Source organism: Saccharomyces cerevisiae, chromosome XIV (assembly GCF_000146045.2).
Source record: "Saccharomyces cerevisiae S288C chromosome XIV, complete sequence".
NCBI classification, from domain to species: domain Eukaryota; kingdom Fungi; phylum Ascomycota; class Saccharomycetes; order Saccharomycetales; family Saccharomycetaceae; genus Saccharomyces; species Saccharomyces cerevisiae.
This window is the reverse complement of record NC_001146.8, coordinates 155,020-171,325: the sequence shown is the minus strand read 5'-3', so window position 1 is coordinate 171,325 and position 16,306 is coordinate 155,020. Positions and strand designations below refer to the sequence as shown.

Sequence of the window (16,306 nt, the reverse complement as noted above, 5' to 3'; positions counted from 1 at the left end):
GAATGTGCATTTTCTACCGCATTCCTTCCATCAGGTAACTTATTTTTTTGAGTTGAATCTACTCGGCCTATCCTTGCCAATCCTATCAGTATTCTTACTCGTCCTTTTATTGTGGTTGTTGCCTCCACCGTTGTTTTTCCTACGTTTTTCAATCATCGTGTTATCGAACATGTCTTTCCAATAAGTTATTAGATTTTTTTCGTTTTTAACAAAATGATTTGATAGTGTGTCATTCTTGCCTGACATGATATACCATGATTTATCAGGATAAAACTTCAAAACGGGATCGGTTTTGTAATTGGCTAAAGATTTAGAGTGGAGTAAATTACCACTATTAAGATCATAGAAATATACCATTTCATCTTCTGTACAAATTCCTAGTATTTTACCCAAATGACAGACGTCTAGTGTTGTTACCGCAGAGTTCAAATCGTTAATTATTAATTCACAACATAGTGACTTCATATTCCATACGTAGCAATTCCCATCGATACTCCCAGTAATGAAGTTTCTTCCCCATGGGTCCATTTTGATCTCGGTTATAGGACCAGTATGTGCTTTAATTTTGGTACAAACCTCCAATATGCCATGTTTTGCTTTTAAAATGGCCAAATAACCACTCTTAAAGCCAATAAATATATGACTTCCACCATTGCTCCATGCTAAGGAATACACAACGTCATTATCCTCTTGGCTTATATCGCTGATGTTCAAAGAACAGACAGAGCTGTGATCCTTTTTCACATCAAACAAGTAGATTTTCTCAGATTTGGTGGCAGCTAATAACCAGTTTCCTAATGGATCATAAAGACATGTGTTGACCTTAGTCTTGCTTCCCAATGACAAGGTCCTTAATTTGGATGCCGTTAGCGATTTTTCGTTGATTAAGAGTAAGGATATCTCTGATGAATTGCTCACGACAGCTATTTGATTTAAAGAAGTAGGGTTCCAGGACAAATCAGTAGCCAATTTATCGGAACCACAACAGTCTGGAATATAAACTTCTACAGATTTGTCAAAACTTGCATCTTTAATAAACCAAACGGTCAATGACCCATCCATTCTACTATACGCCATCGATGAACCTGATACGTGAAATTTTAGGGAAAGAATTTCATTTGGAGTTATGGGAGTCGAGGTGAATCTTGAATGAGAACGCGAACTGACATGAATGAACCTTTTATCTTCGATATGACTTGTATTACCTTTAGAAAACGTACTTTGTAGATATTTTGAAGTCACTGAGGCAGCCACTTCAGAAGTTATGGTCTTTTGATTAAGAATATCAACAGCTCCAATTGTCGACATGCCGAATAGTTCACTTGATCCTTTTTATGTATGTAGCTGTACACCAATCAAACCTCAATGAGTGAAGCTTTGTACGTAGAAATACTGAAGAGATATATATTTAACATAATATCTTATGTACGTAACCTGTGGTGCAAGGCTTTTAATTTTCTTAATTCTACTATGAATAATGATAAGTTAGGCAAGACACCTATACATGGTTAGTGGCGTCGTTGGGGTGTAAAAATGAATTGTCCATGCTCGGTTACTGTTTTATACAACGGTACAATAATTTAACGTTTTGTTTCTTCCGTCATCATATCCAGTGGGAAAGGTGTATTTCTAGAAAATAATGTTAACCTTCAAGGTTATGCTTTGCGATATTTGACACTTTCCAAAGAAACATGGGCACTGTTAATATACCTTCAAGTCTACATACATATATATAAACTGCATTTGGCTATCTATCGAACGTAAGCAGGAAAAAAATGGCAATTCGATTGAAAATCCAAAACCCTTTATGATACTGAAGACAACTCCAGTAATTGAATAGGTATGGAATAGTAATTCTCTGAAAACTCCCTTGAAAATTGGGAGGCAATGATACTCCTATTTGTGCTGCATCTCAATTGTTGTGGTAAATAGCGTCCTAAACTTTTTTTTTTTCCTATATATAGATGGCGTCGCTAAAATGGGAAGCTTTGAAAAATGTAGCGATGAGATCACATTAAAAGGGTACTGTATGTGCTCTCGAGACCTTAGCACAAATTTTTGACCTGCGTAGACAGAGATGGTTGGGCCTGGTCTGGGAATTAATCGAGTGAGGAGAAAAGGTGTTTATTCCACAAAAAAGGGAAGTGGTGATAACTTACTGTTAATGAAAAGACAAGGAAAACATGACATACATGATAGAGAAAGTGACGACTTATCAGGCCATGATGCCTTTTCCCCCTCAAAAAAGCGCGGCAAAATAGACAGTATCACAGAAGATGAGATTGAAGTAAAAAAGCTTTCCACTGTGGCCACATTTGATAAACTTTCGAGGTCATTTCCAAATTCAGAAGTACAAGCCGCAAAGAATGCAGCACTCAGAGGAAAAGAAAAAGAAGAAGAGAAGGTCGTTTCTATCCCACTAATACAGAATTTGAAAAATGAAGATATCGAGTCTATCAAATGCAGGAACAATAATCTTTTAGACGGTAAAAAATTACTCTTGGAGGCAGAACTATCGGCAGTTGAAGATAACCAAATCTTCTCCTCTTCATTTCCCGAGGATAAAAAGCTATCGTTACAAAGTTGTTTGAGTTCTAAAGAGCAGATAATCAAAAAACTTCAAGTAAGGGAAGAATACATGAGCAAGTTCAAACTACCACCCATGTTGTTTTCGGATGAGCTACTCACTGAAGTAGAACCCTTCATGCCCATTGTAATGGACATATTGGAGGGAAAGATATCGTCTGTATACTATTTTGAAGCAAAAAATGCATTCAAAAACTCACAAAAGGCTTACTTGTCCGTAGATGAGTTTAGAAAGTTGAATTTAAACAAATTTACTGCTGGATTTTACGGCCTGAAAAGGCAATTGAGGGTTGGCGAAGAAATCGCTAAGAGATATAAAAGGGCACTCACGCACAATCAGCCCGCAACCTTAAAATGGTGGGGGATAACAGATTTCTGTAACTACGTTTTGGCTCCAGAAACCCTTACGTCTTTTTGTATTTACCAATTAAATCTCTCGAATAAATCTTGCTCGTCGAAGACACCGAATAAACATCCAAAGCAACAATTAAACGAGAAGGAATATTACTACGATCCCGAATTAAGGATGCTAGCCTATGACTTACTCGAGGATACAGTTGAATACGGTATCATAGTAGCCGACTCTGATCCAATTGAGCAATGGGAAGCTGCCATAGAGGAAGACCGTCTGCGGGAACTGAAACTCGATGTTCATAACTATTCCAGCAGGAGATGGCGACTGGATACGCACGATTAAACAGGTAGTATATTGCCGTTTGTTGCCTTTATGGCTTAGGGATTTGAGCTTTATAGTAAGAACTGCTGTGGTGTCATGATAGACGAAATGCTGAAAAAATTTTCTTTTCGTTCCTTTTCTCTTTTGGCAAGAGTTGTAATAAGGTCATCGATGGATTAGAAATGCTCTTTCTGCTTTGGGGGCACTTGAGGATTGTATTATTTTAAGGCTTTCCCTTCAGAAATCAGGAAAAAAGAAAAGAATACGAAAAAGATGTCTCAAAAAGCTTGTTACGTTTGCGGTAAGATTGGCCATTTGGCAGAAGACTGTGATTCTGAAAGACTATGTTACAACTGTAACAAACCCGGTCACGTTCAAACGGATTGTACCATGCCAAGAACAGTTGAATTCAAGCAATGTTACAATTGTGGTGAAACCGGTCACGTTAGAAGTGAATGTACTGTGCAACGTTGTTTCAACTGTAACCAAACCGGCCACATCTCCAGAGAATGCCCTGAACCAAAGAAGACCAGCAGATTCTCCAAAGTTTCATGTTATAAATGTGGTGGTCCAAACCATATGGCTAAGGACTGTATGAAAGAGGACGGAATTAGTGGATTGAAATGTTACACTTGTGGTCAAGCTGGCCACATGTCCAGGGACTGTCAAAATGACAGGCTTTGTTACAACTGTAACGAAACTGGCCATATTTCCAAGGATTGTCCAAAGGCTTAGGTGAAACATCCACTGAAAAAAACAAAGGAACAATCACTTATCATGCTATATTTCATAGAGGGGAAAAAAGAAGCACAAGTAAACTGAATATTTAAGTTTATTTTCTATATCTTTTCTATACTTCATTTCACTTGTTTCCTCCCTTGGTTATTTTTAACGATTCTTTATTATGAAACAGGAAAAAAAATTATTACAAAACAGAATTACATATTTAATCTATATAACTAACCTTTATTCCAAACCTTTATAAATAGCATCTGCTAATTTAATGCTCTTCGAACAATTTTTAACGTCATGGACCCTAACCATGTCGCTGCCGAAACCAATACACGACGCTACCACCGCTCCAGTAGCAAAGTCTCTTTGCTTCGCATCCACATCTTTTGTGATATGTCCAATGAATTTTTTGCGCGATGGACCCAATAAAACGGGCATATTTCTGAGGTTAACATACACTTGCGAATTGTTTGAGTTCATGGTGAATGAGTAGTTCTTTAAAATGGGGATATGTCTAATAATTTGTAAGTTTTGCTTCCAGGTCTTAGCAAAACCAAGTCCAGGGTCGATTAGAATTTGCCAGCGCTTTACTCCATTATCAATCGCTTTGATATACCTTTCGCCAATTTCTTGACCAACATTCCTGATTAACACTGTTTTGTCTTTCAAGTCGTCTAGCTGCTGAATGTCGGTATTATGAACAAATTCTTGCTGAATAGAATCACCCAATGCAAAATTTTCGTAATGCGCCAGCCTATTCATCGTTGAAATATCACCACGTGTGTGTGATAAAATATAACAAATTTCTGGGTTCTCTGCAATTACGGCAAACATGTTGCTGTCAAATAAACCTCCCGAAATATCATTAATAATATCCACTCCAACTTTAATCGCTTCTTTAGCGACATTGGAACGATAAGTATCAATGGATAGTATGACTTTATCTTGCGGTAACTCAGTGCTTTCTCTAATGGCCTTAATTAATGGGATAGACCTGCGTATTTCTTCTTCCTCAGACGCCTGAATAGAGTTAGGCCTGGTAGAACACCCTCCAACGTCGATGATGACGCTCTCATGCAAATATAATGCGTCTTTACACAATTTAATGATATCATTCAATTGACTTTCAATGTCCGCAAAATGCTCACCTCCATCGGAAAATGAATCTGGTGTAGCGTTGAAGATAGCCATGATATATGTAGGTGAAACAGTAATTCTGTTTGTTTCTCCAGTAAATTCGTCAAGTTTTGTAGCGGTCTTGAATTTCAAAAATCTAGGCTCCACACCACTACGATAAGGCAATGGAACTAATTTCCATAAGGTATCTTCATCATGCTGTTTGTCGTATAACTGTTTTAAATGGTCTACAATGGGTTCCGCTGTCACAGGATGAAGGTGAACGGGGGATATTAATTCACATAACGGCTCAAGAACGAAAGTCCTCTCCAGCATTCTAGGATGCGGTATATTCAAATCCGGTTCATTTACTATAATATCTTCTCCGGCGCTATTCAAAAACATAACAATATCCAGATCTATTGTTCTCGGACCATTATCAAAATGCTTGACTCTTTGCAACTCTTCATATTCAATTTTTTTACACAATTTTAATAATTCGCTTGGGGTCAGTAATGTCTCCACCTCAACACACCCATTCATGAAAGGGGTTTGATCTTTGAAATACATTGGTTCACTTTCAAAAATAGACGAAATATTCCGTAATTTAACCGTTTTTTCCCTTGATAATAATTGCAACGCCATTTGAATGTGTTTGAAACGGTCCCCAATGTTTGAACCAAACGCTAAAAACGCTCTTTTCCATGTATTTTTACCCTCAATAGGAGTGTTTTGTGATGAAGACAATTGGAACTTAATATCAGACGATTCATGTATGGAGGAAAGATATGGAATATTTACCATCGCAATCTCCCTGGGCTCTCTAATACAGCTTACACCAACACCTTCTGTGGCTGTGATTGCGTTTAATTTCAAAACCTTCACCACCAAAGGCGAATCTGGAAACTTTTGAAAATACTCGTTATGGGCAATAACAGCTGACACAGATTCTACAAGAGCTTCCACAGTCTTGAAATTTGATTCCTCCACAAACTTGACAACGTTATCAATTATGCTTTGCACTGGCGGTGGCAATTCGGCTTTCTTTGGCCAAGGCAACTTTATATCCAAAGTTACATACTGTTTCTTAAGTCTCTCAAAGGTGAAAACACCAATCAAAGTCAACATTTTTAACTCAGATATCCTAACAACGTCAAATTCCTGTGATTCTGGATTCCCTCTTTCTTGTTGAATAATACAAGATATGTGGTCACTTCTAATATGCGTTGTATCCGCCTGCACTTCTAAATTCAGACACTCGACACCAGAATATTTGTCCATAACAAATTGAGACACAGATTTAGCCAAATTAGAAACAGAACCCCAATTCTTTTTTTTGCTGACGAAATTCGTCAAATCACGAGAAATAACTGCATAATTTAGAGAATATTTCAAATCATCCGTAGCCGCAGATTTACTAAAATCTGTACCCATATCTAAGCTTAGTAGACATTTCTGAGGCATTAATTGATTCCAGGAATCAGGCCCAAGAACTGTATTCATCTCTAGTTTCTTAATGTGCACATAATCTCTCATGCCGCCTAGTGGTACACTATGTCTTGCAGAATTGACAGTAGAAAATAGCTTTGACATAGCCAAAGGCAAAGATTGAAACTTGTTAATCAAAGAAGACGCTATCACTTTTACTAATTTTGCATTTACTAAAGGAAAAAACCTTGTTCTTCTGTTTTCGATGACCTTGCAATTTATCATAAGTTTTTCAAATTTTCCTTTTATTATGAATTTGCGCAACGACACCAGCGCTATTGCTAATGCGTTCAAAACAGGGAAAGTACACGTGAAATTTTAAACTACTAGGTGTAACTAAAACATAGCTGCATGAGTAGACCTGTTGATCAATTGACATATTGCAGAGATATATCATTACTTGAAATATGTCCGTTCACGGGAGGGATCCCAAAAAGAGGCAGTTAAGGCTAATATCGGTTGCATTCAAAGAAGCATCAATTGACTCTCCTTCCTTTCGTGCATCCGTAAATTTCTTCCAAACAAGGGTGGATGCATTAGAGGATTGGATAGAGAAGACTGTCGACTTTTTCGATCAGAAATATAAGGTGTCATTTGAAGATTTTCGAAGAGCAAAGGAAACTCTCCTATCCCAATTGTTACCTCCTCCAGCCTTGCTGAGCAACGGTTTTGTCAGTAACCAATCGTTTACTCCCAGGCTGATTGATAGTTTTAACAAGGACTATTATGACTTTTCTATGAAATTACTGCAAATTGTAAAGGGTGATGACTCTAGCCACTCAACCGCGCTATTAGAACTTATGACTACTGCAATTGAACCCTACAGAAACGTGAGAAAAAATTTCGATTTTTACCAAGGTAAATATGACAGTATGCTGGCATCCTACCAGGCTATAAGAATTTCAAAAACCAGTTTAGAGCCATCTTCTATCAAAAGTGATGCCTTACAATTATTTGAAGTGCAAAAAAACTACCTTAAGGCCTCCCTAGACCTCATAAGTGCCATATCAGCAGTAAAATTAAGCTTAGATAAATTCATACTAGAGTCAATGAAAGTATTAAAGTCAAGAAGCATTTTTATAACGAAAGATTCTGGAAGGAAAATAGATTTATCTCCTTGCATTAATGAGTATTTAGACAATTACGCAATATGGGTAGAAAATTCCATCGAAGGATCGAAAGTATTGGATTCTGATATCAGTAATGCAAAAAAGCAAGCATATAGGTATACCTTGAAACGAATTACGCCGTCAAGTGACACAAGTGATTACAATATAAGATCAATACATTCCTCGAAGCTGCTATCAAAGGATACGCAAGTGCCTCCAAAATCGCCCGAAAAGTCTGGGTGGCTTTATATGAAAACACAGGTTGGAAAGCCTACCAGGGAAATATGGGTGAGAAGATGGTGCTTTCTGAAAAATGCAGTTTTTGGTATGTTCCTTTTGTCGCCATCGAAGACCTACGTGGAGGAAACTGATAAGTTTGGTGTCTTCCTTACTAATGTGCGCTATGACCCAGAGGAAGATCGAAAATTTTGTTTTGAAGTAAAAATATTTGGTAATAAAGTAACAGAGGCACATGATAACATGTCAAAGGATATCACGTTGGTCTTTCAAACTTCAAATTATCTAGATTTGAAATCATGGTTAATAGCTTTTGAAGCGACAAAAAAGTATGTCATGAGTATACAACATGATAGTCTTGAATATGAGCTGGCGTTTAAAAGATTTTCTCCCAAGTTTTTTGAATTTGCCTCTAGTACAACCACCTCCATAGATCAATTAATCACAACATTTGACAAAGAAACCGAGTCCTTGTATGAAACGCTGAACTGCTCAATCTCTGAATATGATATTTTGACTTTAGGAGAGGAGAAGGTGTTTCAGTTCCAAATGCCAACAACACCAATATCTACAAAAATGACACAACTGGCTATTCTGTCTAATTTCCTCACAAAAGGTAGCTGGTTCCCTAATGCTGTTCTTGCGAATATATGGGGCACGACCGATTGGAGTGAATATACTATATTGCCAGGAAAGGGAAAGAAACCCTCCTCTTTATTAACGATCGATGGCAAAAGGCTTCCAATAAGAAACTCCACTATATATCCTCAATATTATTCTAATGAGTTGAAAGTGCTTGATCTACAGTTCAAGTCATTAGTATTTTCTCCGGACCAAAGGTTGGAGAAGCTACCGGAAGAGCTTTTACTTTTCAAGTTTGAAGCATTGTGGTGTCCTAACAAAAAGCAGAAGTTCTCAGCTACCTGCTTTTGCACAAAAGACTACATTTATTGCTACATGAATTCTATGGAATTTATCTGTCTTACAAAGATCAGCTTGTCTGAAATCGTTTCTGTAGAAGCCGACAGATCATCAAAGAAGACCTTAAAACTTTACGATGCCAGCGGTCTACAAATGAAAGCAATCGTTTTATTTTCTGACTATAAGCTTATTGCATCTAAGTTGCAATATCTGTTAGAAAACAAGGCTATAAAAAACCCAAATAGTAACGAAGAGATTTTAGTAAAGTTTGAACAGATGGAAAAAGAATCTCAAGAAAAAAAACAAGAAGAATTATATAAGATAGAACAAGAAAACTCCTTTGATCGTAAGGCCACCAGCGTATCCAAAATCATCAAATCACGTGTGACATTTTGGGAGATGTCCGATGATGCATCTACTTTATTAAACAGACTCAAAAAACTTCAGACAGAGTACTCGATTACTTACAATCATGAATATGAAATATCTAGTAAAGGACTAGCCCACATACTATTTGGAGATAAATCGAATGCTTTTCCAAAATGCCTGTTTTTAGCAAGAAAAGATGGGGAAGAACACGGGAAACGTTTTTGGTATAAAAACAAAGACATCAACGGGAAATCACAATTAGTTCGAAAGATACCATTTCGATTGGATATGACCGGTAATTTTTTAAATACTGGTAAATATCATAGAGATAAGGAATCTAAAATGATTTTTGCTACACAGAGGATAGTCAAAATTGTTGATAACAAATATTATGAAGTCGATTTAGATCCTTTTTTCGTTAAAGTGCCATTTTGTCATTTATTGAAGCTTTCAATTAAATTTGTCATAACTGAGTCATATGATGTAGATAACCATCTTGAAATAAAGTTGAATATGACGGCGAGCAGTTCATCGCTTCATGTCCTATACAAACTAGAATATATTGATAGTAGAACTGGCAAAACAATAGAAAAGCTATCTTTGGCTGAAATAATATGCCAAACATGGGCCTTGAAATTTGCTCATAGTGAATTCCTACTGATAAGAAGGGTGTTACGGTACTACTTGGAAAAGATTGGCAAACACGGAAAAGTTATCAAAGCTATCAAACTATGTGGTATATTAGGTGTTCTCAGCAACAAAAGTGAAGAACCTGCTACTGAAAAAAATGGCAACTCCAAAGAGAGTGAAAGTATGCAATATGACATCAGGTATTCTTGTACTATCCTTTTCCTAGTGTTTATCAAACTAATGGTTTACAGAGTAACGAATTTGACGTTTGTATTCTTCAGAATACTTATCGGTATTCTATTATTATGTGCTGAAAAGTTCTCACGGATTAATCGAATGATGGTGGTCGGATTATTAGCATCTATTATGATAAACATACTTTTATCAGAAAAAGCATCAGTGCCCTACTGGTCAATAAAGAGAGCTGAAAAACTGTTCCACGACCGTCTTGGATCAGATAAGTTCACAATGCAAAGAGCCATTTACATAAGTGATTCGGACTTGCTAAGTAGTCAACTGTCAGTGCCGTCAAATAACCCCATTTTTGAGAAGTTCAGCGAGGACAATTTCAATAAGGACTATCAGTATAGCGAAACGAGAAAACAGTTGGCTATGAGGAGAAATGAATTGCTAATTGAACTTAGAATACTCCAAGACATGGAGAAACAATTAGTGCATGACGACTACGAAAAATTCTTGCTGGAAGAAGTAAATAAATGCTCGATGGTGTCTATAGAGATGACTGATCTTTGGTTTAATGACACTCAATTGCAAAATTACTGTTCTATTTGTAACGAAGAACTCGAGAAGTTAAGACCACCAATAACTTGAGCGAATATAACTATTATATAATTATCAAAGTCATTATTTGTTTATGATTATAGTGCTCATTAACCATTGAACGTTATTATTGACCTCATGAAAGATACTTCTCTTTCGTCAATAGCGATATACAATTAGGCGACATGTTGAACTAAGAGATGTTTCATAACATGGTTCATAGTCTTAAAGGATTACGTTAAATTTGTCAGTAAAAAAGTGGTTTGATTCGCATAACTTTTACAAATCACGAAGTCTCTCGATTGGATATGGAGTCTCTTTTTCCTAACAAAGGTGAAATAATACGCGAGTTACTGAAGGATCCTTTAATATTAAAAAATGACAGCAAAAGGTCCAATGGCAGTGAGTTAGAACTTGATTCTAGTGACCTACTACAACGCGAGGCAATTCTAGCCAACGAACTGAACATCCTAGATAATTTGAAGACGTTTTTAAATCTCATAAAAGAAGTTAAAACTAATTTGAACATACTAGAACTAGAAAACTGCTACTATTCGTTGCAGTCATTGCGAAAAAAGATGCGTAATAATGCTGCTTATCTTAAGCAAAGCTTTAATTTCCAGCAGTCCATTTCTACCTACGTCGACACACTGCATTTAGAACTTGTCAGCACGTTGTATAAAATTCTTACTAATGGATTTTGGAAGATTACCGAGAATAGCATCCAATTTACGCCCACAGTGGAATGGGGTAAAGACAAGGTTCATATTGAGTATGATACATTTATGGATTTTGTGGCCCAACAGTATTTTCCTAAGGGTAGTTTGGACAATCAAGCTTGGTTCATTTTAGATATGACCAGTGCCGACTCTCAAGAGCAGGTAAGAGCAAAATTGAATACAATCATGAAGGAGTATATGAACCTTTCCAGGATTGTAAGCATGATCAAAAATTCTATTTTTATATCTGGTAAAGAAATCTCATATGAAAACGAAAAAAACATACTTGTCTTTTCTAAATCCTCTTCGCATGGCCAACATTGTGTGTCTACTGTATTAACAAGTTTTGAAGCAGTATGCGATTTCATGTTAGACGGATTAGCCTTTAGAGACAGAAAGACCTTAAGTTATGAGCTAGGTCCCTTGTTCAATACGGAGTTTACCAAATTTGTGAAAAATAATGCATCGATAATTTTAGAATCACTTGATTCACCGCTAAAAAATCTAGTTTCTGTCATAAATAACAAACTAACTAGACTAGTTGCCAAATCAGAAGTTACCAATTGGACACATTCCGGTAAAGAGATTCAGGATTTGTTAATGAACAAACAATTATACTACAATTTATTACTAGATAAAGTTCTTGAATCGCATATTAGTGAGATAAGAAGTATATTTGAAGATCCAAAAAAGAGCTGGCAAAATTTGGAAGTAGTTGAGCTCACTACTAGCAATACTAATACGATGAGCGAAAAAATTGGAAAAAATGATTCAGATGTACAGAACGAAAAAGAACTCCATAATGCCGTATCCAAAGATGATGATTGGAATTGGGAAGTAGAGGATGATGATGCCGATGCATGGGGTGATGAAATTGATGTAAATATTGACGACGAGGAAGAAAAAACAAATCAAGAGAAGGAAAAAGAACCAGAAGAAGAAGAAAATGCCTGGGATGAAGCCTGGGCAATTGACGAAAATATAGATGATGCTTCCCTAGAAAATGGAAAGGAACATTTAAAAGCTCATGATGTAGGATCACTTGATAAAGACCACATTGAAGTTACACAGTTACCAAAATTGTTCTTGGCAATTTCACAGAATTTCAAGAGTAGCTTTGCAGATAGCCATGTTGATGAGCAATACTTTGCGTACAAATACAACCTTTTGCAGACATCGTATATGGCCATGTGCACAGCTAATTTTTCTCACAATTGGTGCCAATTATATGTGGATATGAGATATCTAATAGAACGAGATGAAAAGCTGTATAGAATAAAAGAATTAACAAGGAACCTGCTGGAAACTAAACTGAACATGAAATATCGTATTGTCTGTCAACTAATCAGGCATCAATTGACCGAATTTCGTGAGAACGAGAGAAATCCATCGTGGGACGCCACCATTGAGAAACTGCTACCTTATATCTTGAAGGAAATTGTTCGTCCACTGCAGAAAATAAGAGGTGAAGAAGGTTCCCGTTACTTGTTGTCTTTCTTAAACTTTTTATATAACGATTGCGTGACAAAGGAAATATTAAAATGGCAGATTATCTCTGAGGTCAATTCCGAAAATTTGGGTGAGCTCGTATCTTTATTAGTGAACAACACCGATATACAATTATTAGCGAAGGAACCAAGTTACAAAAAGATGAGAGAAAAATTCGCCACTATGGGCAAGTTTCTACCATTACATTTAAAGGAGATTATGGAGATGTTTTACAATGGGGATTTTTATCTTTTTGCGACAGACGAACTAATCCAATGGATAGAGTTATTGTTTGCCGACACTCCCCTGCGAAGGAATGCCATTGATGATATTTACGAAATTAGAGGCACTGCTCTAGATGATTAAAAAATAATTAATCGTAGGATAGGTTACATGATCATTGCAATAGATGTACATCTTGTATTACGTATGCGTAAGTTGTCTTTTTTTCAGTTTTCTAATAAATTTCACGTGATGCGGTAGTTTTTTTTGGGGGTGCAAAGTTGGCACATCTTGTAGTGCATTTTTGAGCTTCTTAAATGACTTGAATCATCTTAAAACATTGCAGGATGAGATTTCCAACGACACAAGAGAGAACTAGCGCAAAAGATGGCAGAGATAAAACATTATCAATTCAATGTCGTCATGACCTGCTCGGGATGTTCTGGTGCAGTCAATAAAGTTTTGACGAAATTAGAACCAGACGTTTCCAAAATAGATATATCCCTTGAAAAGCAATTAGTAGATGTATATACTACACTTCCTTACGATTTTATTTTAGAAAAGATTAAGAAAACCGGAAAGGAAGTTAGATCTGGCAAACAATTGTGAATGAAAGTGAAGAGAAATAGTTTTTTACTCTATTTTGTATTGTAGCTACTTAAGTAAATGATTAATATTCTCAATAGGATGCTTACGAAGAAAAAAGTCTTTTTTTATTGTTTTATTGTTTTATTCTTTGTTGGCTATGTAGCCATTTGCCTTTTCAGTATAATCTTACTAATATAAAAATCTCAATCATGGTGAGAAATCGTTTTATAAGAAAAATGAAAAAAAACTTGTTTAAATCAAATCACTTATCATATTTGAAGAGTAAATGGAAAGTAAAGATCACTGGACAAATAAAAATGGATTTTGATAATTTACTAAACCTAGAAGAACAGTATTACCAAGAAGGTTTTCTGGAGGGCCAGAATGAGAATATAAAGCAGAGCTTTCTAGAAGGTAAACAGTATGGTTTACAAGTGGGATTCCAAAGATTTACGCTCCTGGGACAAATGGAAGGTTTGTGTGATGTTATAGAATCGTATGGATTGCATAGTCCAACACTAGAAAAGAATATACATACCATTCGTACTTTAATGAAAGGTTTGAAAATGAATAACGATGATGAAAGTGTGATGGAATTTGAGAGGGTGTTAATAAAATTGAAAAATAAGTTTAGAACCATTCTAATAACTCTTCATCGATTAGTTAAAGATAAAAGAACCCCCACCGTGACATTTGAAGTCTTTGAAGACGTTTCAAGGGCCATTGCCGGAGAAATTAGAGGTTTTGTAGAAAATGAAGACATCGCAAAGAATAAGACAAAACAAAATCAGGCTCAATCCTGGTAAGAATACCAAGTGAAGAACATTATCGCCGGCCGCCAAAAAGAGCAACTAAACTAACAATTTTGCGCCGTTCAGTCTCCTCATTCATTGTTTTTCCATACAGTAGGGCGCTTTTAATAGTTTCTAGTGGACTGAATTAATAACGGTTATACGTATTAATCTTTGATTACCATATCCAAGAAACAGAGCGTAGAGCGTGGGAACAAAAAATACAAGGTTTACTTGATAATTGTTCATTCTATCCCACTATGTATAAATATTTATATAACGTAGTTGTTGTTTCGAACGTATCCTGCCCTCTGGATACCTTCCAGGGAGATAATCATTCGTGAATATCGCTGAAGTAATCGCTGATATTGAAATGAACAGATTCTGATATTTCTTTAATAATTTCCCAGGGAACGTTTACTTTCCACCTGACTTTAGGACTCAAATAGTCGATATTCTTGTTCATGGTTGTAGCTATTAATTTCAATGTATGCAATTCGGATAAATTTTGAAAAACCTCGATATTCGCTTTCATTAAGGATTCCTCACGAAGTGCAGATAGGGAACCACTCTCCGCCTTACCTTGAATAGGGAATATAGCTTGGAAAATAGCCAAAAGTCTTTCAATAGCAAATAAAGAAGGCTGTAAATATCTAGGGTTAACTTCTTTCTTCTTTCTTCGTCCATAAGCAGCTCTACCTTGTATGATACGTGTTTTCCTAGAGAAAATACTCGCATCGTATCTAGGTTCCAGATATGAACAAATATATGAGGCTATGAGCAGATACTTCGAAATTATTGATAAGTCGTAAGTTTGACTGTTCTCAAGGTCATCACGATTTGTGGTTATCGCGCTTTCACCTTGTCCATTTTCACTTAAATTATCATCTGTGCTTAAAAATAGTTTGATGGCACTTTTGTAAAGAGCCAGTGGTTCAAATATGTTTTCCTTAGTAATGCGAGATACATACTTGGGCCATTTGAAGTCTATCAAGTCATTCAATGCGAATATGTCGTTTCCAGTATAAGAATGAAAAGCCTGCACAATTAAGTGAATGAAGTTCGCAGCTACATTTTGAAATTGATCGTCTGTACAGTCCGTTATCTGCTCTTCAATGATACGCTTACGTAGACAAGAATCTTCCATGAGTTCGCCACATCTAGACATCACTAATATAGTAGAAACTTCGTCCACATTATACCTCGGAAACATAACAGTTGGAATGCAATGTGTAGAATATCTTTGCAAAAATGATGTCTCTAACATCGTGTAAATGAATTTTATATTAATTTTAGAATCTTTTGGAAGTAATTCATTTAGTTTGATATATTTGTTAAACAGTGCGGCGTCTAAATCTTGTAAACTATCGAAACCATCCAATATCAAGAACAAGCAAGTCTTTTCTTGCAAAGATTCATATTGGACAAAAATATTGTGCAACGTCTTTACCAAAAGAAATGGCTCTTCAACCTGTAAAGGATCGTAATCTGTGGTGGGAATGTTTGGATATAGGGTTTTCAATTTATATTGTACAGTACGTGCTATCGCCTGCAGTAAGGGCTTCCAAGAAACCAACTCAACAGGTTCCAGCCATACTGCATGCAAATTTGGATTCGCATTAAAATACTTCTTCAAAGTGTAGGTTTTTCCTGTTCCACTATAACCTTGCAAGATTAAATTTGAAGGAGTTATGTCTGGATCAGCAGAAATATACGATGCGAGACAGTTGGTTTGATATTCCCTAAAAGCAACTTCCGGAGTGGTCACATTCATTTTATTTCCAAAAGTATTAAGAAGAAAATAAAAGAAAAGTACTTGTGATTTAAATATCAAAGAAGAGTGTTAATTATGTT

At 36.1% G+C, this 16,306-nt stretch overlaps 9 protein-coding genes across 9 annotated transcripts, besides 1 other annotated feature; 6 read left to right on the top strand and 3 right to left on the bottom strand.

Moving 5' to 3' along the window:
* Window positions 1-39: 39 nt before the first annotated feature.
* TEX1 (Tex1p) lies at window positions 40-1,308 on the bottom strand (the record flags this gene model as incomplete). Its single annotated transcript, NM_001183091.1, has 1 exon — window positions 40-1,308. One exon carries the CDS (start codon window positions 1,306-1,308, stop codon window positions 40-42), a length of 1,269 nt encoding a protein of 422 aa, NP_014146.1.
* A 264-nt stretch (window positions 1,309-1,572) lies between these two features.
* Window positions 1,573-1,651: an origin of replication (ARS1411; ARS activated in late S phase).
* Window positions 1,652-2,077: 426 nt separating this feature from the next.
* Window positions 2,078-3,283, top strand: RTC4 (Rtc4p; the record flags this gene model as incomplete). Its single annotated transcript, NM_001183092.1, has 1 exon — window positions 2,078-3,283. The coding sequence occupies one exon, from the start codon at window positions 2,078-2,080 to the stop codon at window positions 3,281-3,283; it is 1,206 nt and encodes a 401-aa protein (NP_014145.1).
* A 252-nt stretch (window positions 3,284-3,535) lies between these two features.
* On the top strand, window positions 3,536-3,997 carry GIS2 (mRNA-binding translational activator GIS2; the record flags this gene model as incomplete). Its single annotated transcript, NM_001183093.1, has 1 exon — window positions 3,536-3,997. One exon carries the CDS (start codon window positions 3,536-3,538, stop codon window positions 3,995-3,997), a length of 462 nt encoding a protein of 153 aa, NP_014144.1.
* A 231-nt stretch (window positions 3,998-4,228) lies between these two features.
* FOL1 (trifunctional dihydropteroate synthetase/dihydrohydroxymethylpterin pyrophosphokinase/dihydroneopterin aldolase FOL1) lies at window positions 4,229-6,703 on the bottom strand (the record flags this gene model as incomplete). Its single annotated transcript, NM_001183094.1, has 1 exon — window positions 4,229-6,703. One exon carries the CDS (start codon window positions 6,701-6,703, stop codon window positions 4,229-4,231), a length of 2,475 nt encoding a protein of 824 aa, NP_014143.2.
* A 302-nt stretch (window positions 6,704-7,005) lies between these two features.
* SIP3 (Sip3p) lies at window positions 7,006-10,695 on the top strand (the record flags this gene model as incomplete). The annotated part of the gene is made up of 1 exon (NM_001183095.1): window positions 7,006-10,695. One exon carries the CDS (start codon window positions 7,006-7,008, stop codon window positions 10,693-10,695), a length of 3,690 nt encoding a protein of 1,229 aa, NP_014142.1.
* Window positions 10,696-10,952: 257 nt separating this feature from the next.
* On the top strand, window positions 10,953-13,217 carry DSL1 (Dsl1p; the record flags this gene model as incomplete). Its single annotated transcript, NM_001183096.1, has 1 exon — window positions 10,953-13,217. The coding sequence occupies one exon, from the start codon at window positions 10,953-10,955 to the stop codon at window positions 13,215-13,217; it is 2,265 nt and encodes a 754-aa protein (NP_014141.1).
* Window positions 13,218-13,460: 243 nt separating this feature from the next.
* ATX1 (copper metallochaperone ATX1) lies at window positions 13,461-13,682 on the top strand (the record flags this gene model as incomplete). The annotated part of the gene is made up of 1 exon (NM_001183097.1): window positions 13,461-13,682. The coding sequence occupies one exon, from the start codon at window positions 13,461-13,463 to the stop codon at window positions 13,680-13,682; it is 222 nt and encodes a 73-aa protein (NP_014140.1).
* A 296-nt stretch (window positions 13,683-13,978) lies between these two features.
* Window positions 13,979-14,467, top strand: LTO1 (ribosome biosynthesis protein LTO1; the record flags this gene model as incomplete). Its single annotated transcript, NM_001183098.2, has 1 exon — window positions 13,979-14,467. The coding sequence occupies one exon, from the start codon at window positions 13,979-13,981 to the stop codon at window positions 14,465-14,467; it is 489 nt and encodes a 162-aa protein (NP_014139.2).
* A 319-nt stretch (window positions 14,468-14,786) lies between these two features.
* On the bottom strand, window positions 14,787-16,226 carry ORC5 (origin recognition complex subunit 5; the record flags this gene model as incomplete). The annotated part of the gene is made up of 1 exon (NM_001183099.1): window positions 14,787-16,226. One exon carries the CDS (start codon window positions 16,224-16,226, stop codon window positions 14,787-14,789), a length of 1,440 nt encoding a protein of 479 aa, NP_014138.1.
* Window positions 16,227-16,306: the final 80 nt, after the last annotated feature.